Source organism: Mauremys mutica, chromosome 13 (assembly GCF_020497125.1).
Source record: "Mauremys mutica isolate MM-2020 ecotype Southern chromosome 13, ASM2049712v1, whole genome shotgun sequence".
NCBI lineage: Eukaryota > Metazoa > Chordata > Testudines > Geoemydidae > Mauremys > Mauremys mutica.
Genome location: NC_059084.1, coordinates 8,144,096 through 8,169,320, shown reverse-complemented (window position 1 = coordinate 8,169,320; position 25,225 = coordinate 8,144,096). Strand labels below are relative to the sequence as shown.

The following is a 25,225-nucleotide window of genomic DNA, read 5'->3' as shown; positions in this document are numbered from 1 at the left end:
TAATACCCTGGAGGCCAATAACAGCGCTCGTGTGTGGCCACACTTGACGAGCAGCGCTGCATCACCAGCGCTGCACTCGTTATACCTCAAGCAGACCAGGTGTACAGCCAGCGCTGCAGCCAGGGAGTTGCAGCGCTGGATGTGCCTTGCAGGTGTGGACAGTTACTAAGTTGCAGCGCTGTAAAGCCTCCACCAGGGCTGAAACTCTCCAGTGTAGCCAAGCCCTAAGGCAGTCAGACAGGAACTAGCACTAGACCATGCAAAGCCTTCAAGATAAAGATCATGGACTATATTCATTGCTTTATAAGGAACAAATGAACATCCCTTGCTGTAAAAGTTATGTGGGGAGTAATTTGGCTGTGGATTTGTGAACTAAATACAGACATTGGTTGAAGGTAAATACCTAGGAAAATCTTGCAAAGACTTGCATGATTTGTGACAGGATGAAACAAATTTAAATTTTAAGTTTTGTCAGTAGAAGTGGGAAGAAAAGAGATCAAATTAAGGTTCACTCTTGCCATACTAGGGAAAGTCTTTATTAATATGACCTACAAGTGGCTCAGAGATAACACCACATGTACAGACACTAGGCTTGTTCTGATGGAATTTACTAGCCAACTCTCATTGTACCACTAACCCATTAGCAACCATTTCCCCCCAAAGGGTAATGCACAAGATAATTTCCTCTAGGAACCAATAAGGGACCATGAATTTTACAATGTAGTGAAGAAATGTGAGTTTTTTTTTTTTTTTTTTTACCAGGATCAGTAATGAGGGATTGGTTTATCTGTCTCATCTCTGTAAGTGTAACGTATACCTTGAAAATAATGTTCACTAGGGGCTTTGTGAATATAAAGAACAAAGTAACATCATGGGCGTTAACATTTATTGGGGAGGGCAGTACAACACTACGTTATTTCTCAAGGGAAATCCATAGGGTAAGGTTAAAGTTAGCATAATCCCAATACAGTATGGCTTCAGATGGACTCAGATGGCAAAGGAGTAAAGGTGAATGTAAGGTTCAGAAACAACAGGGCAGCAATGTCTTCTGATGAAATATTACTGAAGGTCTGCATACCTAGGAGAGGAAAAATTGATCATAATATTTTGTATGGAAATAGCAACATTTACAAGTTGATAGAAAGATTTGAAATCCATTGGAGGGCTTCAGGAGATGCAGAAGTGCACCTTTGTTATACCTCCTGGAAATGAAAAGGTTGGGCAATGTGTTTTATGGTTTGGAGGTCTCTGCTTTTGCACTGTGGCGAATTCTTGATTCTCCATTTGTGCATCAAGTGCATGCATCTTCTGTGTAACGTCCTAACGTGGTTGATGGTTGTCTGCTGTTTTTGGTGGTGCAAGAAACCAGGCAGTTCAACAGTGGGTTCATCATGAGGTGTTTGTTTACATCAGAGCCTGCCCATAGCATCTGCCAGGTGTCTTCTGGGTTGAAGTTAGATGCAGAAGAGCTTCTCCAGCTGCTCAGAATGGTTGGCTGGACTTAAGATGAGCGTGAGATGGGTGAACAAGGTTATTGTGGAGTGAGAGGTTTTGGTTGGCTTTCTTGTGCTTGTGCAGTGTTGCCATCTCTCACTGCATGGTTGGAGGAAGGATGTTTGCAAGGAGAATTTGGTAATGTGTGTGTTTGTAGATATGTTTGGCTGACGTGTTGTACGCCAAACTTTCAGAGCTGTATTAGCAGTGTCGCCGCCACTCACCACATCAAGCATTCTAGAAATGAGATTGTGAACTAAATTATCAGTTTAATAATACACTCCATTTGTATGGCACTCAAAAATGAAGGGCCTGGAGTACCTAATCAACAATCATAACAAATCAGGTTGAAGATTAGATTTTATAATAGAAATAAATGCACCCTTCAGAAAAGATTAAAAAATGGCAGAGGGCCAAAATTTCAGCTGGGCTTCACCTAAACCATTCTCTCCCCCCCTCCCCCCGAAGCATACATAGAAAACACACAGAAGCACTTTACATTGCTCTCCATGTTGGACTTGCCTGTTTAATTTCTCCAGTGCAGATTATGGTTGAGAATGTTGTTGCAGTCAGACTTTGAGAGGAAACAAGTCTAACTTGCTGAATAATTCCTCTTTTTTGTGTTTCACTAGATATCTGCATTGCTGTTTTCTGGTTGAAAGAATAGTGAGAGCGTGATGATAGCAGCAGGCATTGAAATAGTCAGTTTTAATCGGTGAACTTGTAATGCTGTTTTACACCTAGGATTAACAGTTATTGAAGCTTTCATTTAGAGAGGAACACACTAGGTTTTGGCACTTTCAGGAGAGCTGTAAGAAACAGACATGAATATTTATTTCTATTCTTTGAAATCCAACTGGTATGCTTTGGTTGAAGTGGAATCTGCAGGAATTTGAACCCCGGCTGTCTTTCCAGGAATCCTGTTGTATGATTCTTATTCTTTGTTCTCCTGGTAGCCTTTATATTAACATGAAAAGTGTCCCTTGCAGTTGCACTTTATAAATATGGGTTGTCAGTTTGTGGTGGTGAAGATGCTTTTTAAGAGCAGTGTAACTCTCGTGGCATGTTTAGGCCAGCCAACGCTATGTGTAACTTTAAAGCCTGACCAAACTATTTCTGCTAAATTATCAGTTCGTTACTGTGGTGGCTTTTTGCTGCATTAACAAAGGGAGAAAGAAGTTTAAAAACAGAATATCTTTCCAGAGGTCACATGATTTTAGTAATAACTGACATAGTATTTATACAAAATAATGAGCCTTAACAGAACCTTTTCCATTGGCCTTTGTGATTTAAAGAGCAATTAAGTCTGTTTTCCTTATGTGATGTGCTCTACAAACAGGACACCACGATTATGTTCTAACTCAAAAGGTTGAATAAGAAAAAATACCTGTCTAGGAATTAATGTGACTTTTTAAACTTTTTTTAATTTTCTTTAAAAGTGGTTTGATCCTTATTTCTAAAAAGGAAAAAAGTACATTATCCAAACTTGGGATTAAATAAATGTGAAGTTATTCCCTAGAAAAGGGTAAGGCCCTGATCTTGCAACTTGTTTTGCATGGGCAGAGCCCTGCACTTTCACTTATGCCAGTTGATTTCAGTGGTCAGGCCTCTTGGAACCAGTTGCAGTGTTAGAACCTATTTAATGGTTTTACAGTGCTTTGCTCAGAGGTACATCCACAGGTACCTGGCTATGCCAAAGTGTACAAACTCCCAGATAAATTGCTGGAAATGCATTGCCATTTCAGTTATGTACCTTGCTTTGATCAGTGGGAGTCAGGTAGTTTAAACCTTGCATCAACCTTTACAAATTTAATACTGAGTGGAGTTTGTGATCACATGACTAGTGTTTGGAATTTGATTTCAGTCTCCTAAGTGTTCTACTTTTTTAGTCACTTGGCACTAGAATTCTTATTTCAAGATTGGTGTTTGCATTACTAAACTGTGCTCTAGGGCACTTTGATATTTGTGATATCTTGTTTAACCTGTTTGTAGTTGGTTTTACAACACCATCAAAGCACAAGGCTTATTTAAGTGGGACCAAAACGGTAATCCTCTGATCAGAAGATACTATAACATCCTGTAAACTTCTGGCAAACAGAGATGGAATCCATTCAATACTATTATGGTTTGTATGGGAGAGACCACATGACTGTCGCTAGCGTGGTCTTGTAAAAAGTGACATAAGCATCAAATTATTCCCACTCTGGTTTAGGAAATATGATACTGTTGAGATGTTCTGAACAGCTAGCCCATCACAGTGTAATGAGAATAGGAACGAAGAGGAACTAAACCTCAGATCATTTAAAAGTAGTAAGTGTCTAAGCTAAATTCACAAAGGTGCCAAAAGGCCAAAATTCCCTGCTGCATATGGGTTATTGAACAGGCAATATTTAATATTGATATTGAATCTTTCAATTGAAAGGCTCCCAAAGTGCTTTAGAGCTGCTGTACATACTTATCATTCAGCCACCATTGGGAATGGACAGCAGCAATAAACGGAGTCACTGAACAACAGTGGGGGAGGGGAATTATTAGCATATGATACTGGTGGAAAACCCTACGTTTAAAACCTCTGTTTCTAAAGTGTCTAAACTCTTTTTGAGGTCCCTCAAATCACCAGTTGCCAACCTGCTTAGCTTCAACTTTTGACTCTGAATAGTTTTGATTTTTGCAGCATTTAGCCTTGCCACCAGATAAAGTTGGATTCCTGTAATAGAACAGGAAGCTCATTCCAGCACTATATAGGTGTTTGTGATGTCATTGGCTGCTGCATGGGAAGCAGAACCCAGGATTTGGCTTTGGCAGGTAACCGAAGGGGGCAATGCCTTCCGAAAGGATCTGTAACTTCAGTCCAGCCATGAGTAGTTCTAGCTCTTTGGGCTCTAAACTTTTTTTTTTTAAATAACTTTATCAGCTTAACATTCCTCTTTACCCTATTCTTGGACCTGCTTCTCATTTGTACTGATGTAATGCCATCAAAAAGGGAACTGGATAAATTCATGGAAGTTAAGCCCATAAATGGCTATTAGCCAGGATGGGTAAGGAATGGTGTCCCTAGCCTCTGTTCGTCAGAGGATGGAGATGGATGGCAGGAGAGAGATCACTTGATCATTGCCTGTTAGGTTCACTCCCTCTGGGGCACCTGGCATTGGCCACTGTCGATAGACAGGATACTGGGCTAGATGGACCTTTGGTCTGACCCGGTACAGCCGTTCTTATGTTCATTGACCTCAGTAGGGGTTACCTCTCCTTTAAGAACATAAGAAAGGCCGTACCGGGTCAGACCAAAGGTCCATCTAGCCCAGTATCTGTCTACCGACAGTGGCCAATGCCAGGTGCCCCATGTTGTATCTGGATAAGAGGCTGTATTAGACTGTGCTTTGGCTTCAGCTTGCAGGCTTTGTTCTGAAAGATCCTTTTTTATTTTTTTGAGAGAGTAACACTGTATCAAACCATTAGTTTGACCTTGTTGTCTTGTCTTATCTGCTTTCTATTTCAAAACCGACCAAACCACTTCCCTACATATCTGGGCTCCAGTTCCCTTACTCATTATCAAGCTGTATCCCAGAAATTTGTTTTCATCAGTTTATTAACCCCGACAACATATTTGACTATTAATTATGGCACCACAAAAATGAGACAGCTGGGAACTGAGGAGAACAGGAATTGGAATGGCTTCTTGTGTGACCCTGGACAAGTTGCTTAATCTTCTTTTGCTTTGTACAATCAAGATTAAACCTAAGATTAAGACCCCGCAGAAGACTGTCAAGAGGGAGCCTGGGCAGAACAATTCAAAATGTCCTAGAGTTCAGTGGATGAGAGAATGCAGTGGAGTAGTGAAACCAAAAACTTTCTTGCTACTTTAAAAAAAAAAAAAAGTTGTAGTTGGACAGCCCTGGAGGCTGAGATCCTATCTACTCAGAACAGGTAGAGCACACTGTTTCCTCTGTGGCATGTAGCTCACCCTTTTGTTTCCATTCCATGCTTGGTTGTCAGCGAGGATTGTGATCTCAGTCTGGTTCTTGGTGGACAGTTGTCTAAATTTCTAATAATTGATTGCAAATAAATCCAATGACTCCCCCAGCTTCTAATGACTATATCTCTGAACTGGATGCATACTTTTGACCTGGAGTTAAAAGGTGCTAAACCAGTATCTTGAGCCATCCAGTTCTTTCCCACAACATTTTTGTATTTTTCTTTTGCAGCTCTTTTTTTGAAGTCTTTGTTTTTGGTTGCACAGCAGGAGAGCTTGCTGTACTTGAAAGTCCTGTATGAAGTGTAAATGATGATCTCTCTATCTTGTTTTATTCCAGAAAAACAGTAATTTCGTCTCAAGCTTGCAACTGAGGGATACTTCAGGCTTTCAACGTTGTTAATACACAAGACTGCTTTTTAAAGTGAGTCTGCTTTTCATAAAGTGTTACATAAAACTTCAGTCTGTTACTTAAACAATGAGTGAAAACTGGTCCAACCTTTGCTCCTGCTTGCAAATGCAACAAGATGGAAAAAACTGTCTCTCACGATTTTTTTACACACTGACATTTATGTTGAAATACACATCACTGCAACTTCTATATTGGCTCTAAATAACAGAATTCTCCTTCTTGCCTGTTCAACAGAACACAGACTGGGAGTGGGTAAGGGTAGAGGTGGACGTGCCATGTTTTCAGTGGGTAGAAGCCCTGTCTTGCACATGAAAATTAGCACAATTTATAAGTACAACTGCATGCCATTTAAAACTGGCATATTACACCGTATGTTTGCTGTCACTGTTCTAGGTACGCAGATTTTGTTTCTATGTAAAACAAGCACATACTTTTAACATGTTTAGCACAATGGCATACAACTCTGCTTTCAGTAGGTCATCATGAACATGGAGTGGACATGGCATATAGAATGTTTAGTTTGAAATTGAGATTTCCCCCCCCCCCTTTCTTTTCTGCTCTTGCTCACCCTGGTGTGTGCATGTGTATAATAAAAATTGGCTTTAGTGAAACCTGTGTAGGCCACACAGTGGGAAATAACTAATTCAATGAACATTCTTAACAGTGTTTTTTATAAAATCTTTTTGGTCTTTTGAATATTTCTGTGTTCAATAGAGGTAGGTAACTTCTTGAGTTAGGAATGTAATGCAAAACCTTTTAAGATGTTGTCAACATGGAAAAGGAGGAGAATAGTCTGAGAGCTATGTCTTCTACAAACACTATATATTCAGATACAGAGAGAGAATATTCAGTGTAAACCACACTAAATAACAGACTGCTAAATTTACAGCAAAGAAACATATTCTCTCTTAGTGCACCCCCTTACCCTCAGAAAAAACAAAGGAACCCTTAGGGCGATTGGTTGGGTATGACTACACAGCAAAGAAAAACCTGCAGCTGGCCCATGCCAGCTGATGGGCTTGCTGGGTTCGGGCTGTGGGGCTGTTTTATTGCTGTGTAGACTTCCACGTTCAGGCTGCAGCCCAGGCTCTAGGACCCTGAGGCGTGAGTGGGACCTAGAGCCCAGGCTTTCTCAACTAGTTGTAATTCTCTCAAGGTTGATGCTTTCAAGTTCGTGGCCTCCATTGCTACAGTCTAGATGGGAAGCAACAAAGGCGTGTTTCATAGAGGACAGGTGGTCATCCACAAGGGCATTCTAGCCAGCTGGAGATGGCAGAAGTTGTTACTTGTAGATATGGCTATGTCAACTGTCGGTGTTGAACAGTTCAGAAAAAGTCCTATGTTGCAGGCTGCCTTGATGAAATGTGGTTCTTTCTCTCTCTCTCATTAGTGGACTCAAGGCATGTTTTCAGTTGGGTTGTCTAAGGGTTAGATGACAATGGTAAATACATTGACACCTGTCTGTGGCAGATGTGACAATATCCTGCAACATTCTGGACAAACTCTATTGAATTAAGTTAAATCTTATATTTTTAGGAATTCATTGTAATCAAATGCAAATCCTAGAAATATGGGCCTGGAAGGGACCTCAAAGTCATCAAGTTAAGCCCTTTGTGCTGCGGCAGGACCAAGGAAATCTAGACCACCCCTGACAGGTGTTTGGCCAACGTGTTTTTAAAAACCTCCAATGATGGGGATTCTGCATCCTTTTCTTCCTTGGAAGCCTATTCCAGATCTTAACTCTCTTATATTAGAAAGTTTTTCCTAATATCAACCCTAAATCTCCCTTGCTGCAGATTAAAACCATAACTTCTGGCTTCAGTGGACATGGAGACCAACTGATCTCTTCCTTTTTATAACGACCCTTAACTTCTGTGTAAACTGTTAGCAGGTCCCCCTTTGGTGGTCTTTTCTCAAGACTAAACATGTCCAGATTTTTTTTTTTAACCTCAGCTTCTGAGCTGAAGCACTGGTGAACTTGTGACCACAGGAGAAAGCCCTGTGTGGAGTTTGAAGGACTAATCGCCAACCAAAGCCCTTGTTGGAGTAGGGGAGTGATCTCTCAGTTTATTAGCATGCATGTAGGTTCTTTTATTGTTTTTAATCTATTTTCTTTGTAATGCTTTTATCTTAAGAATAAAAGTTCTTTCTTAGAAAGAACTATGTGGTAAATTGTGACTGTGGCCGTAATAATGTGTACCAGCTCTGAGGAGAGAAGCAAAGCAAGGCCTGCGTTTAGGCAGACTGTCTTTTGCTGGGAATATCATAGTATAGTCAGAGAGCTATGCTGCCTAGAAATACCCTGCTCAGAATGGGGAGAGAGAGGCAGGTCTCCACCCAAGAGAGCTGTGGGCTGAGAAGCTGGGAGCCTAATGTGAGTGCTTTTGCTGGACCATAGAGGGGAAATTCAGGTGCAGTTGCCCTGAACTGTGGCACTGTTAGTGCTACTGCTTCCAATGTTGCTTCTGCTGGTAGAGAATTACGGCCAGGGTATTCTTGAAATATTGGTAGCTCTGCCATGGACTCGAGAGGGAGCATATTATCCTGTTCTTGTTTTAGCTGAGCCAAAGATATCTGAGCTGGTTCTTCATCTTGACCCATGAAGTTACACTAGAAAATAATCCTGAATGGTATCAGGGACAAATGCCCATATTTGGCTTATGTTAGCCTGCTACTCATTTTTCCCCTCCTCTAGGGCAGAACACTTATTGATTAGGTTAGAAAAAAAATTTTTTTAAGTGTCCCTCTGATTTTTTTTTAAAGTTAATATTTCTAGCTGTCTTGTTCTTCTATGTACCTTCTTGCACCTCCACAACACTGAAAGTGGGAACGGTTGCTGGGGGTGGAGTGTCTTTGTTTGAAAAGTGTGTGTGAGTCAGATGAGCAAGCTGTCAAGTATCAGAGGGGTAGCCATGTTAGTCTGGTTCTGTAGAAGCAGCAAAGAATCCTGTGGCACCTTATAGACTAACAGACGTTTTGCAGCATGAGCTTTCGTGGGTGAATACAGACTTGCATCCGAAGAAGTGGGTATTCACCCACGAAAGCTCATGCTGCAGAACGTCTGTTAGTCTATAATGAGCAAGCTGGTAGCTGTGAGCAATTGATAACTAGTGGAGCTGAAGCAGGTATAAAGGTCTATAACTGCACAGATTCTGGTAGTGCCCAGGAAAAAGAAGGAAACGTTAACCAACTGAGTTTGTTACTACGTTCCTGTAGACATCTCAAGAGCAGCAGTGGCAAATAATTCTAGACTTGGGGTGAGGGACTGTAAATAAGAATTGTTGCTATGGGTGTATTACTCTTAAGGGCTGAGTGGAGGCTCTGAGCAATGATTATGGACAAGGGGCGGTGCTGAGACCAATACCAAGGCATATAACTCAGCAAAAAGAAGGGGAGTTCTGAGGAAGTTCTGGGAGAGAGAGACTTAAGTTCCTGGTTTTTGAAGTATGCCTACGCAACCTGGAGCACTGAGCCTCTGAGCCCGGGTCAATAGACTTGCATTGCCGGTCTTGTCTTGTCTAAAAATAGCTGTGTAATGTTGCAGCTCAGGTTCTGAAGCCTAGGGAGGGGCTTCACAGCCCGTGCTGTCCGCACACCTATGTTCAGCATGGTAGCACAAGCCTGAGTCTGTTGACGTGGGCTCGGAGGCTTGCTGTCGTGGGCAGCCATTGGCTGTATAGATGTACTTGACCGATTGTGACTTAAGAACCTGCCTTGAAGTAATAACTTCAGTGAGCTATAGAACGGTACTAAACAAACTGGAATGTTCCACTGTGGAAGTTCCTGTGTCTGAATGAAGAGCAGGAAGGTTGCATTTGTATCGGGAGCCGCATGGTTTTTGTTCTGGAGGAAAAATTAAAGGGATTTGAAATGCAGCTGGAGTCACTTCAGCAAGAAGCTAAACTGGATAAGAAAAACAGAGCTATCCCAAGACATTACAGGTGAAGGATCGAATGGCAGTGGTTTTGTTAATCCAAGTGGAAGTGCCAGAGTTTGTTTCCCCCCAGAAAACTGCTCCTCTTGCAGGTGAAATGGGATCTTTAGTGACTGTGAATAGTCAGGACTTCTAGTTCTGTCTTTCTTGTATTATGTTGTTGTTGTTCAGTGCTAGTGTAATGTATTAACTTAGTGCATGTTTGATTAATTATTGAATCTTTAAGCCTTCAGTATTATGAAAACTGCATATAGTACAAAGTATCTGATTTTTCTGCTTGGGCTAAATTGAAACTGAACCAAGTGTAATGTTTTGGATACATAAATGCCAAGCAACTGAAATAAATCAAATCTAGCCTGTGCATCAAGTCTACCTGGTGGATTTCATACACCTATGATTTGTTTGCAGTGTGTTTAGCTGCACTGTATGTGAGAAAGCAGCATTATCTCTCTTCCTTATTCACTCTTGCCAAAAACAAAACCACCAGCTGGCTTTATCTTGGCTTGCAGCCAGTTGGTGCAAGAGTTGAGTCTGGCAGTGGCTGACACAACCGAGTGCCTGGACTGCGAATGACTTTCCAGGTCTCCAGAATGGAAATAGCTATGTGGTGCCATGCTTTTCTGCGGAGGTGACTTCCAGGGTTGATAGTCACTTTTCTCTCCCTGGCTCCACACAGAGTGGATCCTGGGTGGTAAGTGTGCTGATAATCTGTTTTGCCCTCTAAGAGGGCAAATTTTCCTCTACCAAACACTTTTGCCCTTTGCTGCTACTTGACTGCCCTGGCTTCCATCCGCGGTATGAGACCTAGCTTTGCTGCTGGCCTCATTTTAAATACAAATATAAGTAAATTCAAAAATAGTGGTTTTTGCAATTATTTTTCTTAGTATAAAGTCTCCAGTATAGACTAGGAGTACTTGTGGCACCTTAAAGACTAACAAATTTATTTTAGCATGAGCTTTCCTGAGCTAAAGCTCACTTCAGCTCAGGAAAGCTCATGCTAAAATAAATTTGTTAGTCTTTAAGGTGCCACAAGTACTCCTGTTTTTTTTGCGGATACAGACTAACACGGCTGCTACTCTGAATCCAGTATAGACTGTAAAGCCAGTGGGCAGTATATAGTATAAATATATAGAAAATGATAGTGTGGCTAAATTGTTCTGCCATTCCTTACAGTATTAGATGAGGCTGTATTGCCCATCTTTGGAATGATTTGATTTTTTTAATTAAAGAAACCTATTTTGGATTTATATTCATTATCTCTTTCCCCCCCACACACTGTTATTAAATGCCAGTGGATATAAACATAAGGATTCAAGTGCCTAGGTTTTCACTTGTCAGGGATGGGGAAACTGGAGGATATGGATTTTGTAAGGTTTTTCCCCAAAATAAGCAATGTGAAAGCACTAATATTCTGTCTCCCCCCCCCCCAATCTTCTCAAATAGATCATCTAAAGTGTCTTGGTATTTATGAAGGAAGATTCCATTCTACAAAAATGTTTAATCTTTAAATCCAGCAAAATGATGCATTAGAGGAAGCCAAGTTGGCGGTTCAAAGATTTCATACTGAAGGATGAATAGTGAAGAGGAGTTCTTTGATGCCATTACGGGTGAGTAAAAGCCAAACTGCAAAATAAAATTAGTTTGTATGTGCTTGTGGCAAGCCAGAGTATAAAATCTGTTGTTAGGAAATCGAGCACCATCACCATTAATCTGTGAGGAAAACCATTTAAAGAGAAGAAAAGGGAATCCTTTTATTTCTGGTTTGAGCCTGGGAGGAACTTCTTAATGCTGTCTCTCCCTATAGCCTTGAATAAATCGTTTAGCCCCTCTGCCTCAGCTTCATGATCTGTAAAATGGGGATAAACTCACTAGACTGGTGAGGCTCAATGTTTGTAAAGCATTTTGAAAATGAAAACTGTTACGTAAGTGCTGAGTGTTGTTTTAACTTCAGTGGAGAACTTGTCCCACGGTGCTGAAGTGGAAAGTGTTTTCTAGTTAGAAATTCATTAATATAAAACAACACTCCTAGTGTAAGGAGCCAAAATCTTTGCTGTTCTGTGTTGCCCTCAGAAAAGCAAACATGAACCGCTTGACACCTGAGCATTGTGTCACAGTACTTTCCTTTGAACTAATGAGGAACACTGGTTGTTTGTAATAACCTTACATGGTTTTAAAGGTGAACTGAAATGCTTTTAAAAAATAAATTTGTTTTAAAAAAAAACTTTTAAAGATCACAAGGTATTAACCTCCAACTTCCTGAATGGTTTTTCAAATGTTGAGGAATGGGAAATATTGGAAGCTGGCTGACTCCGGTGATTTGCTCCCTCCCTGCTGGAAGTGTGGAGTCATGCATTGGACCTGAGAACCCCTCTAACCCTGTGATTATCTTATTCTTAGAAAGATGATGGGAGGGAGGAAAAAGTCTAGGCAAAGGAAGCTCCAGGTCTTGGGATATGTCTACATACAGCAGCACAGCTGTGGTGTAGACGCTGCCTACATCAATGGAAAAGGTTTTTCCATCTGTGTAGTTAATCCATCTCTCTGAGGAATGGTAGCTAAGTCAATGGAATAATTTTCCTGTTGACCTAGCTGTGTCTGCACCAGGAGTTAGGTCGACCTAACTGCATCATACAGGTCATGAAACTTTTCACAGCGCTGAGTGATGTAGCTAGGTCAATCTAATTTTTAAGCATAGGCCAGGCCTAGGCCCTTTAAAGGGATGAGGCCCCATTCCAGATCCAACTGTTTTTTTGTGTGGGCTTGGAATCACAGTGCTTTCAAAGTTGGCCTCTCATGATTCAGGGAGCTGGGGCTGCATGGCTTTTCCTGTTGTGGGTTTTGCTGCTTCCAGACCTCTTCTCTCACTGGCTGCTGTCTTTCCCTCCAGCACACTGTTCTGGCGTAAGTTTCCCTGTCCTTAAATTTCTGGCATGGTTTAGATGGGGAGCCATGTTCAGTGTTGACTTTCTGTGGCAGGTTTTCCTGCTCCCCCTTCGGCCCCTATCTTACCAGTAGCAGACTCCTTCCCTTGCTGTCCTCTTTTCCTGTCTAGCCATGTGGTTTGTAGCATGCTGCTCTCTAAGGGTAACCTTCCAGCTTGCTAGTCTGGACTGCCTGTCCCAAACCCTGTAGAGCAGTGGTTCTCAGCCTGCAGGCCATATGTGGCCCAGTCAGCACACAGCTGTGGCCCATGTGACATCCTCAAGGCCATACAAATTGTGTGTGTGTGTGTGTGTGTGTGTCTATATTATTTTGGGTGGATGTGGTCCACATAAAACATGCATATGTGGCCCATAATGGTAAGTAGGTTGAGCACCACTGCTGTAGCGTATTGGAGTGAATCCCAGGACTTCTATTTAGACCCACCTGCCGGTGTGGTGGTGTCTCACCAGTGTTTGGAACAGGCCCTAAGGCAGAGCTCCCCAAAGTGGTGCCCGCGGGGGCATCTAAATGCACCCGCATCCTGGCCGGCTGTCGAGTATCCGCCGAAATGCCGCTGAAAGCAGCATCCTCCACAGGCGTCACCGCCGAAATGCTGCCGAATTCGGCGGCGACGCCTCTGGATGACTCCGCTTGCCGCCAACAAGCAGCGTCATCCAGAGGCATCGCCGCTGAAATGCCGCCGAATTTCGGTGGCATTTCGGCAGATGCTCGACCGCTGCCACGGTCCTTCGTCTGGCGCCCGCCAGACGAAAAAGGTTGGGGACCACTGCCCTAAGGTCTTTCTGCAGTTGTCTACCTCACCTCTTTGTGCCTGCCCGTCTTTTTGCTGCACCCAACCCTGCAGAGTGTGCACCTGCCACAGGCTCCCCTTGTTGGGCCTCTTTAGGTTCTGGTAGGTCCTGATTCTAGCCAACCTATCAGGGTTCTTGGTTGGTCCACATGTCCCTGATTTAGATATATATTCCAAGGAGTGCGTGGTCAGACTGGATCGTGATCATTCTGTGGCGTGTCCAGTCTGAGATGAGTTTGAAGTGATCATTTCTGGATTCTTTGGGACCTGAGACCCTCAAAGCTGGATGCTCTTAGCAGAACCAGCAGTCTGCTCTTTCCCTGGATATGCTCTTTCTCCACTGATCTTGCCATTAAAAGGGCAGATGTGACCTTCAGATGTACAGATGTCCATCTTGTAGACCACTGTGCTGCCTAAGAGGACCGGGATACACTTGAGGTCCTCAATAGCCCAAGTTATGTTGTCCTTCCTCCTCATATGAGGAACTAGTACCAAACTCACAGGAAGCAAGAGCCTCTCTGCAATGGTGACTGTGACATCCTGCCTGTGCTTGTGTCTTATCTTCTCCCTGTGGACACTTGTTTTGTGCAAGAATGGATGCCAATCTGCTGGGGTGGGGAATCTACTTCTCTGTCTGTGGTTTTTCAGTGGGGAACAGACTGTTCACCGGGGACCTGTGTGATTAAAACTGCGTGTTGCTCACTTGTCCTTGCATATTTTGAGAATTCCTCTTTGTGACACCTGTGTCCTGAGTCATCCTCACTAAGTGAATGGTGGTTGCACATGTGAGCAGGCATCAAGGAACCCAGAGCTTGTTACTTGGAGCACAAATTTTCTATCTTGTGTTTCTGGGTGGAGAATAGTTTCCTTGCATTCAGGGATGATATTAGGGAACTTTTATGCACATCAGTAGGATCCATATGGGCTAGTTAGTGCACAACACACTGGTGTGCATTAGAATTTACACCCCTGCTAGTGTAAACTAAAGCACCAGGTAGACAAGCCCAGAGATTCTTCAGGAAAATTATGCAGGTCAGGGAACGGGTTACTTTGATCACTCACTTCTTGCCCAGGTTACTGTGCTTCTTGACTCTGTCAAGCTTGTCTTGGACTCATTAAGGACTTCTATGCCATCTGGACCTGCTGTGGTGAGACTCTAGTCCCTTCATCAGTTCTGCCAGACTTCAGGTCAATGGATCAGATGTGTTGAGTGGAAGAATTGCCATAGAAAGAGAAGAGTTCCTGGCTAGTTGCTGCAATGATTCCATCTTTGCCAAAAAGAATGGTCTTGTTGATGGGCTCTTACCTTTATTCCAAGGGTTAATGCTGAATACCATGAAATGTCCTTCAGCTGTCATGCAAGCACTAATCTCTCAGCCTGGCATGTACCTGAACAGGTTGCTCTTCTCCTCTTACTGTTAATTGTTCAACTTAAGTCATTTCTCTCTTTTTTATTTATTTTTTTATTTTTTTTGGGGGGGTGGGGAGGAGGGATTGAAGCATCAGCTATTCAGTTGCTGGTTCATTCATGGTTTTTACCATCTGGATCTGACTATATCAGCACTTTCTGCCTCTGATTGTGCATTCAAATTGTCTTGTGAAAGGTAAGCCCTGCCTCCTGTTGAAAGTGGCTCAATACAACCGCAGTCTGTAAAAACTTGTTTTCTTTCAAAGGATCGGGGAGTGGTGACCTCTGACAAAATACAGTTACCATAATTTGTATTTATCATGGTCTGCCATTCAGGTTCTCTCCCACGTGCCCTCTCTAGGTCTGAAGGCTCTTAATAGGTTACATCATGAATTTGATTTTCTTCCTGTCTAGTGACTAGTACCTGGAGTTTAAGCTTAGGAAGCTGATGACTGATAAAAGGGGAGGTCTTATGTCGTACATACTCTGTGACTCATGGAATACTTTGCCTCCTTGCTTCCTGGTAGGTAGAGGTATAGCATAGTTTGAATGGGCTCATTTTCCTTTGCAGGATGGGGAAGAAGAGAACTATGAAAAACAGAATTACTGGTAAGTTATTTTTCTTTAAACTCTTGAAATGGATTAATTTATGACCGCATCTAAATATATGTTGTATGAATGATTTTGGATCTACAGGTTTTTTTTAAAAGCATTTTGGTTCACCTTTAAAACATATAGTTTGGGAGTTGTGTTAGAGGATTAAGTTGATACTTTGCCACTGCTGCCTTCACAATCTTCTTATTTTTTCCCCTCCAAAACCCCACACCTGGTTTATACCTTACACCTTTTTACTACAGAATGACTATCCTGTAACTAATCTTTATCTGGTGAATGCCTCTATGTTTTGGAGGCATTACTTAGTGATGTCCAAAGAAGAGAGATTTCCTAGAATATATTCTTTCAAAAAGTCCCACTCAAATGTTGTTTATCATTCCCCTCTCATTAACATGTTCTGGATTTTTTTAAAAAGCCACTTTTACCTTTTTTAAGCAGTCCTACAAAGTCTTCTACTCCCTTTTTAAAATTCAAAATTACATGCAGGGACAAAATTTGGCTAACAACTGTAAAACTTTCTCAGCTGACTTGCAGTAGATAAGCTTAACAGCTTCTGAGAACTGGTTTAGAGTGCACATGGAGTCGTTGCCATATTTAATGATTACCTACCTGTGCTTCCTATTTTAAAATGTAGATAAAATTAAGTGAAAATAAACTCTTAAGAGAGCAGATTAACTTATTTCTGACATATTTAAGATAAGTTCTACCGGAGTTGGGGTTGAAGGTTTTTTGCCTGTCCTCAAAATTTGAATATATTTGTTTTGGTATTGTATAGTCATTGATGATGACCGGATGAAATTATATTTTGTTCTGTGTGTAATCACCCTTTCTATCTGAACTAAATACATGTTGACGTATGAGAACAGCATGAGTGACTCATTTACTGAGGTGAAATAGAATGATTGGTATGTAGACACTGGGACACTCTTTCAGTTATTCTGAAATAATTATTCCCTCAAAGAAATTGCAAGGTTCTAGGCACAATCAAAGGTTATATAATTCCACAGTGAGATGCTTGTCTGATAATCATACCCTTGTAGACTGACTCAGCCTTTTATGGAGCTTTCAGGGTTTTTTTTAAAGGCATGTTTAACTCATTGGCAGTAGCTGGTAAGAATTATAGTATTCTATGAGATTTAACTACACTTTTTTTATTATAAATGAATGTCCCTTTTACTGTGGACTGGCTAATGATAAGCATGTGTTTGAGACAGGTGTTCCAAAGTAGTGTTTATTTTAATCATCTGTATGTTACATCTATTATTGTTCCCAGTTAAGTGTTAAATCCCATTGGGATGAGTTTGTCATTACATAATTACACACCTGGGAGATTGGGGTGTAGCAGAAGGGATTAATGAGTGACCTCATCCTCTGTGCCTTATGCTAATTATGAAATAATATCACACCACCGATACTTCCCTCTGCTTCTGAGATTGCTTAAAATTAGCATGCTGGGAATGTAATTTTTTTGTTTTAGAATTGTATAGCTTTCTGAAAGGAATTGCACTAATAGAATGAAAGCACTTCATGGGAGCTAAAAATACAACTTCTGCTTTAATAATATGAAAATAATAGCTCTCCCTTAGTTTATTAGTATTAAAACCCTTTATTGTTGGACTAAACTCATAGCAAGTTAAAAGCTGAATTACCCTTGTCCTAACCTGATTCTTATTCCGAAAGCCTGATCTAAAGTTAATTGGACTCTTTCTCATATAAGCAGGGTGAAGGTTGCCAGTGTCATATTAGGGTATGGCTACACTTACGGTTTGCAGCGCTGGTCATCCAGCTGTGTAGGAGCAGTGCTGGTGTGTGGCCACACTCACAGCTACCAGCGCTGGTGTGTGGCCACATTTGCAGTATTAGCAGCGCTGTTGGGAGTGCTGCATTATGGGCAGCTATCCCAGCATTCAAGTGCAACAACGTGCTTTTCTAAAGAGGGGGATGGAGGGTGGTGTACTGTGACAGGGAGCGGGGAAGATAGAGTGGATTTTTGGAGCCAACACTGTTGTGTGTTAGCTTCCTGGATTGGAAAAATCACAAAATGTTCATGAGCCCTTAGTCTTAACTCTTAATTGCATACAGCCTGCCCCCAACACGGACTCCCCCCCCCCCCTGTTTCACTCACTCCCTGTGGTGTTTGCTGTGATCAGTGTTTGTTTTAGATTAGCAGTTCAACGGAGCTCCGATCGGTTCTGTTTCATTCACTCTCCCTGCCTCTCATTTGATTGTTTACAGCCAGGCACAGATGATCACAGCAAACAAGAGCTCTGTTCGGAGCTCCGATCGGTTCTGTTTCATTCACTCTCCCTGCCTCTCATTTGATTGTTTACAGCCAGGTACAGATGATCACAGCAAACAGGAGCTCTGTTCGGAGCTCCGATCGGAGCTCGTTCACAACAAAACAAAGAGAGGCTGCATAACAAAACAAAGAGAGTAATTTATAAAAGCATTCTGGGATACACCTTATACCCTGGAGGCCAATCACAGCGCTGGTGTGTGGCCACACTTGATGACCAGCGCTGCAGCACCAGCGCTGGAATCCTTATTCCCCATGCCGAGAGGGGTGTTCGGCCAGCGCTGCAGCCAGGGAGTTGCAGCGCTGGAAGTGCCCTGCAGGTGTGGCCACTTACTAATTGCAGCGCTGGTAGAGGCTTTCCAGCGCTGCAAATCGCCAGTGTAGCCATACCCTTAGTTCCGTCGGTGGTGGTGGTGGTGGTGGTTGTTTTTTAAATTTTGTGGGTGGAGTTGTGTTAGAGGATTACCTAAAAGAGACAAAAGAGGGAGGGGGAACATGAGAGAGGGTAGGAGTGAATAGCCATTTGGCATAGGGAAGAGAGGGCCAAGGGGGAAAACTGCAAAAAGCACTCTGGCATCAGTGCACTGCTTCTGCAGCTGCTCCTGCCAACTCCTGTCTCTGGCTGACTCCTCCATGCAGGTTTTTTAATCCTAGACCACGTGACTGGTGAAAGGAGACAGGGTGATGCGTGGGTTCTAGTTTTCATGATTGGTTTTCATCCCCAATGAGCTCCTGTTCTGGTGGCCCTAACGGGAGAAGGACACTTGATCAGTTAAGTGCGCTCTTCTATTCACTGAAAAGGACGGATGCTTTAATCTTGAAAACATTTGGGATGTGTGAGAGATTCTGTTTATACTGATGCCCTAAATATCGATTAGTGAGTTGAAGGAAGTAAAAGTCTTGATAGGTGAAGCATTTCTGCTGGCAAACTTCCTGTAGAACAGCCTGTCATACAAATTCAGGAGTTCTATTTTGGGTGTTTTTATCTGACTTACATTTGTAGAGTATGGATCAATGGATGCACTTAAAGTGCCTTCATTTTTTATTTCCCTGTAAAATGGAGATCAACGTCCAGATTTCCCTCATTCCCATTTTTAGAGCACCTACTTTTCCCAATATCACAATTTAGAACCAAGTCTAAAAATGTCTTTAAAAAGACCTGTATAATTTACACTGTTTCATTGCACTTCCTTAAGCACTCTTTCAAAATTGTTACATCACAGCATCCTATATACCCTGAATTTGTGAAATATTGCTGCAAATCGTGTGCGTGTGTGTGTGTGTGTGTGTGTGTGTGTGTGTGTGTGTGTGTGTTAGTGGATTCACTCCTGCAGTATGAGACATCTTGAGCCACAGCTGAGGATATGCCCCTTGGTAATAGATGTGGATGGCACCAAAGAGGTCGCATGCTTAGTCATAGAGGTTGGGCGTGAGGTGGGGACACATATTGGGGAATCTGGTCAATTTCCGTTCTGGTGTGATGGTTCTCGGGGTGCCCAGGACTAGGTCTGTGAGTCACCTTGTTACCCCCTGCTTCTAGCGAGAGAGACTTGCTTGTGCATAACTAGGTATCCGCTCCCTGATGCTACCAGCCCATCAGCCATCCAAACAATCTTCTCTGGGCTATGCTTTTCTTGTTTTCATGTCATCTTACTAGATTTTAAAAAATTGTGTATTCCTTATTTCAGCATTTTATTTCTTTGTATCATCTCATTTTATAAAGAAACTGTACAAAATAGACTTAAAAGTCAATTACGTATGTGCCAGTTCACTCTGACTTAGCAATGTCTGTTTGTCTATCGTCTCTTAGTAATAAAACTGTTTGTATAAATAGGTCATCTTCGCTTTTTGAAGACCTATGACAAAGTAGAATCATAGAAGAGTAGGACTGGAAGGGACCTCGAGAGGTCATCTAGTTCAGTCCCCTGCACTTAAGGCAGGACATGCAAAATCATGTAGTTGAACAAAATTATTATAATTGTACTTATATTGCAGCTCTGAAGTAGGGAAGACTGTAGACTTAATCAGATTAGAAGCTATTGAGCAATTCACAGTATTATGTTTGGTAGGATGAAAAAATTGGTTGAAGGGGCTTGATACTAAAGTGATACATGGCTCTGTATGCTCTTGGAAACTAGATCATATAACAAAGGTTCTGGACTTGGTTATATTACATAGTAAAATGCATTGTGTATGTCTAGGTTTTTAAGGTAAGTGTATATACTGCTAGTATATTACTAACAGGTGTGCAGTGTAAGCAGGTACTGTATGTTAGTCATAAATTTATTGAGAAAGTTACTGACCTGTATTTGTTGTATACAGGCTTCGATTCCGACAATTCTTCAGGAGACTTTTCAGAAACAAATCATAAAGTTGCAGAAATGCTTGATCTGGATCCACCCCAAAGCAATAGGACTGGAAAACATCATGGAGAGAGGCAGCTTCATGAGAATGGAATTAAGAAACACAGGTAGGTATGTCAGAGTGCATGCTAACCAGTAACGGAAACCTCTCCAGTAGATGCAGTTACAATTTCAGGGTAACTGTACCGTATTTTACCCTTATGTGCTTGCTTGAGGGCACCCACTTAAAGGTTCCTGGCTCCCAACTGTCACCTCGCTTGTGCAGAGACCTGCATCTCGCTCTCTTTTGACTGGGGATTTTTAAGGCTGCATGGCTCCCTGCCTTACACTGTGACTGCCAGACTGCCTAAACAGGCCTATGCCTGCACATTTTTCTCTGTGAAGGCTATGACCAGTGTATTGCCTGCACTTACAAGTTACCACACAGTTTCTTCTAAGCAGTCACTTTTTTTATTCTTAAGCATTACAGAGAAAACATAATAAAACAAAAATTCCTACAAGCATGCTAAAAAACTTACCAGCGGTCACCCCCCAGTTCCAACCTAGGGCTGGGTTTTCCCATCATTACAAGTTCATATCCGTCTTAGATCCAAAACAAAAACTCAGATTGGATAGGTTAGCTGCTGCTTTATACAGCTTCAGTCTTTGATCTTGGCCTTCTGTAATAGGTAATCAGCAGACAATGGCCCTTTCTTTGGCACGTAGTTTTGAAAGGCTGGCTTTTTGCATCACCAAAGTTAGGAACTTTGCATTAACTTCTCCCTAGAGATTCACCAAGAAATCCACTTAACTCTTATTGTCCCAAAAGTCCATACTTGTCTGGCACGTCTTCAGTATAGACTTTTGAACTCCTAGGTCTTGTATCTGTCACATCTCCCACCTAGAGAAGTTACATACAATCCAAGCCCACAGCAATACGTACATTTAATACAATAAGGTTTCTCAAGGATATTGTAGGATTTTGCCATACAGTATCTCTGACAAATGCTAATCACAGTGTCTGCTTTTATTGAGAACTCTCCCAGAGAACCTGTCACCTGCACCCCTCTCAACTCTTGGCATGTTTGGTTTTCTCCCCTTGTGTGCATCTGACCTCGGCCCTTTGCAACACATCCCAGGGGAAGAGGATACCTCTGGCCGTGCCTATTGATCAAGACTGAGTGGAATGTTAGGCATTTAGTTATCAGAACCTCTATGTAGAAGTGCTGATAGGTATCGTTGGGGTGGTCTGTGTGAAATTATCCAATAAGTCCATCTTTAAATTTAATAAAACAAAATAAACTGTTTGCAGTGTATTCAGATGAGGTATGTTATACAAAGCCCAGTGAGGGAGGGGTGCCCCTTAGCTTAGTTACAGAGAAAAGAAAGTCTTGCATCTCCTGGAACCAGTCCCCTGTGACCTTTTCCTGGTTACCCTCTTCCTTCTGTGTTGAGAGAGAGAGCTCTCTTTCCTCTCATGGCTCTGGAAACAAGTTTGCTCTCTTGTGTTCGAATTGACTACCCTGGACCGCTGCCCATCCCCATTTGCCCCAAGTAGCCTTAAAGTAAATACACACAATAGGTGTTGGCATACATTTGCATTCCCCCATCCTGCAGGTGGTGGTTGAGGAAGGAGAAGGAAATCCTTTGACCACATTAAATAGCTGCCTTTCAAGAGCTTAACCTCTTGGCTCAAGTGCAGCATTTCACAGAGCACTTTGCCTGAATGTAACCAGTTGGTACAAGAGCCTTTCCATTAGGCAGACGGGATCCTCAGTATGTGTCCCTCTTACTCATTGTCCCGTATAAGAAAATAAAAATTGACAGACTCCAGAGCTTTTTCAGAGTACCACTTCAGCCCATGTAATAATGGCTTTGATTGTCCCCTTCCCAAGGTCCATGCCTGAGCCATGTATGCGTCTTTCTGGAAGTCAGGTCAGATGCGCCTGCAGCAGCATTCTACCCTCTCCCCTCCCACCCCCCCAAGGCACCAGGATCCATTTTGGGCTAGGGGGTGGCAGCTGTGCTGGCTAGGGAGGATTTGTTACCTTTTAGCTGTCCCTGTCAGGAATACCTAGAAAAGATGCTACAGTCCTACATTGTAGTGCTGTCTCAATTCTCTCCTGATGTGGAGGTTGCTGTGATTTTGAGGTATGTCTGATAGTGGTTCTTCATTGGAGTTGTGTTGCCAGGGTTTTGGAGGGGGGTGTCCTCCAGGGAACTTACTCATTTCGGAGATGTGGGGCATCCCATTGATCTCTGGGGATTGTGTGGGGGGGGCTACAGGACAATATGAAAGGTCTGGGGATGTTCATGGAGACTTTCTCCGAGATCTCCTGCAGGTCTTTCTATGGATGGGGGTGGGATGACCTGGCCCAGTGAAAGGTGGAATCTTATTTATTTTGTTAATCAGGGCATAGCTTCCTGGTATTTGTATCATGTTCATTAACCTGGTAACTGAACACATTATCATTGGGTTCCATCCTTTCCCTTTCTCTCCTGCCTGGATCATCCTGCTTTACGGGGAGGAACTCAAAGGACAGACTGTGTTCTCTTAGATGTGTTTTGAAAGGAGGATTGTGTGTGTGTGTGTGTACATGCTACAAATAAAATATACTAGCTTAGGAGGCTACTTAGTTCACTGAATAGTTCAATGTGCTGCAAGGCAGGATATCTGAGTTCTACTCCCAGCTTGGTCACTGTGTGACCTTTGGTAAGTCACTGCACCTCCCTGCCTCCCTTGCCTCTTCGCAACGTGAGGCTTACCTTCCTTTGTAAGATGCTTTGAGATCTGTAGATGAAAAATTTGTTTTATATAAGGTCTTTGTTAATTATTCTAATGGCTTTTCCCCCCTACAGAACATCATTACCTGCACCAATGTTTTCTAGGAGTGATTTCAGTGTGTGGAGTATATTAAAAAAATGCATTGGACTGGTAAGTCACTCTCTGCAGTCAGAGGAGACCCAGCTTTGATTCCCCAGCATTCTTAGCAAAATGTTTATCTTAAAGGGAGGAAGATTAAGTTTGGAAGTACAAAAATGCAAAACCAAAGGCACCCAAACAATGGAGTATTCTGCTGGTACTGAAGAACTTGAAAGTGATGGTAGACAAAAGTGAAATTGACTAGTTTTATTGCTCAAGCTGAGAAATGCCAAAAGTAAGCAGCATAAATTAAAAAACTTTCAATTCTCTGTTCTCTGTAAGGTAAGATGGTGTTAACAATTTATGTCAAACTCTTTAACTTCTGACTTTTAATCTTAGTGTCCTTTAGTAAACTGAGGATTGATAAACACAATTTCTGAATAATACAGTATTTGACATTTTGTCAGAGCTGATCATATTGGCTTGAATAGATTCATTAAAGAAATATTTTCATTATCTGACCCAGTAGTTACGTATGTCGAACTGATAATTTCTTACTATTTTACAAGTAATGCCCTAAAAGACTTCTTCAAACTTGTATTCAAACTTCTTCAAACTTACCGGTATATTCTTCAATTTGTATTCTTCAAACATGGGTTGAAGAATATAAAATTGCATAGCTCTACTTGTCATTACAACAGTTGTCAAAATATAATAATTTGGGGCTTTATTTTGGCTTTTGCATAGCTTAAGGGGATGTGATACACCAGGAAATTTCACTTTCAACTGAATGACGGAATAAGGGAATTTGTAATCTATCCTATGCCCTGTTTCTCTATTGAGAGAGTTCATGGTGTAAACTCAAGCTAGTGGGCATGATCTGAATTGGGTCACCTGATTATTTTTGACACTAAGGATTAAAGAACTCTAATTAGCAGTAGATACCAATGTAAAGGACACTTGGTCTCCAATCTTAATGGTCAGTCACTAACATTTTCTTTAATCCTTTCAAAAATTTGCAGTCACTTATTGCAGTGCTTGCATCTTAATGGGAAGAGAGAATCCCTGTCTTATCAATGCACCTTTTTTTAAAAATGGCCTGTCTTTGTTTGGCTAGAAAGAGGCATTGGATAGCAAAAGAGCCTGGGGCTTGATACATCTGCTTGTTTGAAGCTCAAGCAATGAGTCTCTTCATATCAGCAGTAGAGCAGGGTGAAACTTATTTGGCGAATACTAAATTATCTGAAAAATGCATTTTTCAGGGCACCAAAACTATTTGCAAATTCAGCTCAAATTTAGTGAATCATTTTGATTCAGCATTTTCTAAACCATTTTATTCCCATTTTCGTTTCATTGAGGAAAAACCAGGAAAAAATTTTTTTGTTTGAAATGAGCCGAGCTGAACTAAAAAAGTTTGGCCACCGAAGAGAAAAAACAATGATTTTCTCAGCTCTAACTAGGAGGTAGAATAAGAAACACTGTTTAGCTTTGTTTGTAGGGCACTGATACAAATAGGGCCACTTAAAATTTGTGAAAACATCTTCAGTCCTGTTCCCTCCACAAACTTGAAGGTGTTTCAAAGTACAGTAGAGAATGTGTTGGTGGTTACAGCAATAATATTGGTTACATTTTTCAAGGGATCCAGTTTATTATGCTGTGAATGACTGGCTAATGCATCATCTGTTGGAAGGAAAGTTTAACCTCTTCTGCACCATCACAAGGCACTGAGTTGCAGTTACCATCTCTTTTTGGTTGCAGTGCTAGATAAGACTCCATTTGGAGCCCTTTATCAATACTCATTAGGCCTCTGCTGTACTTCTAATCTCTTCCAGCCATGGTACTTAGTGACCAGAACCAGGGGTCTGAGCTGGCCCTATCGTGTGTCAGTGAAGACCACTATTGCCAACCCACCCCAGCGGTCATCTTAGAAACTTGTTCTGGCCTGTTTGTAACCTAGGAGTGTGTCAAAGGGAATGACTTCTCCTTTTATCATCTAGGAGCTGTCTAAAATTACAATGCCTATTGTCTTCAATGAGCCACTGAGCTTCCTCCAGCGGATAACCGAATACATGGAACACATATACCTCATTCATAAAGCTAGCAGTCATGCGAACCCCCTGGAAAGAATGCAGGCAAGTGACATTTTCCATCTCCT

The 25,225-nt window shown here is 41.9% G+C and overlaps 1 protein-coding gene across 6 annotated transcripts in view; it reads left to right on the top strand.

Annotated features, from left to right (window-relative positions):
* Positions 1–25,225, top strand: part of OSBPL2 (oxysterol binding protein like 2) — a 53,610-nt gene that overhangs the window by 7,336 nt on the left and 21,049 nt on the right. The window contains exons 1-7 of one of the 6 annotated variants that reach the window (XM_044985475.1): positions 4,262–4,299; positions 5,808–5,891; positions 7,833–7,960; positions 11,257–11,420; positions 20,188–20,335; positions 23,067–23,142; positions 25,068–25,202. In XM_044985475.1, the coding sequence (XP_044841410.1) occupies positions 11,384–11,420; positions 20,188–20,335; positions 23,067–23,142; positions 25,068–25,202 (396 nt within the window). In that variant the 5' untranslated portion in view covers positions 4,262–4,299; positions 5,808–5,891; positions 7,833–7,960; positions 11,257–11,383. Of the gene's footprint in view, positions 1–4,239; positions 4,300–5,807; positions 5,892–7,832; positions 7,961–11,256; positions 11,421–15,525; positions 15,564–20,187; positions 20,336–23,066; positions 23,143–25,067; positions 25,203–25,225 lie in introns of those variants that run through there. The other 5 variants (XM_044985476.1, XM_044985472.1, XM_044985471.1 and 2 more) reach the window with 5 other exon arrangements.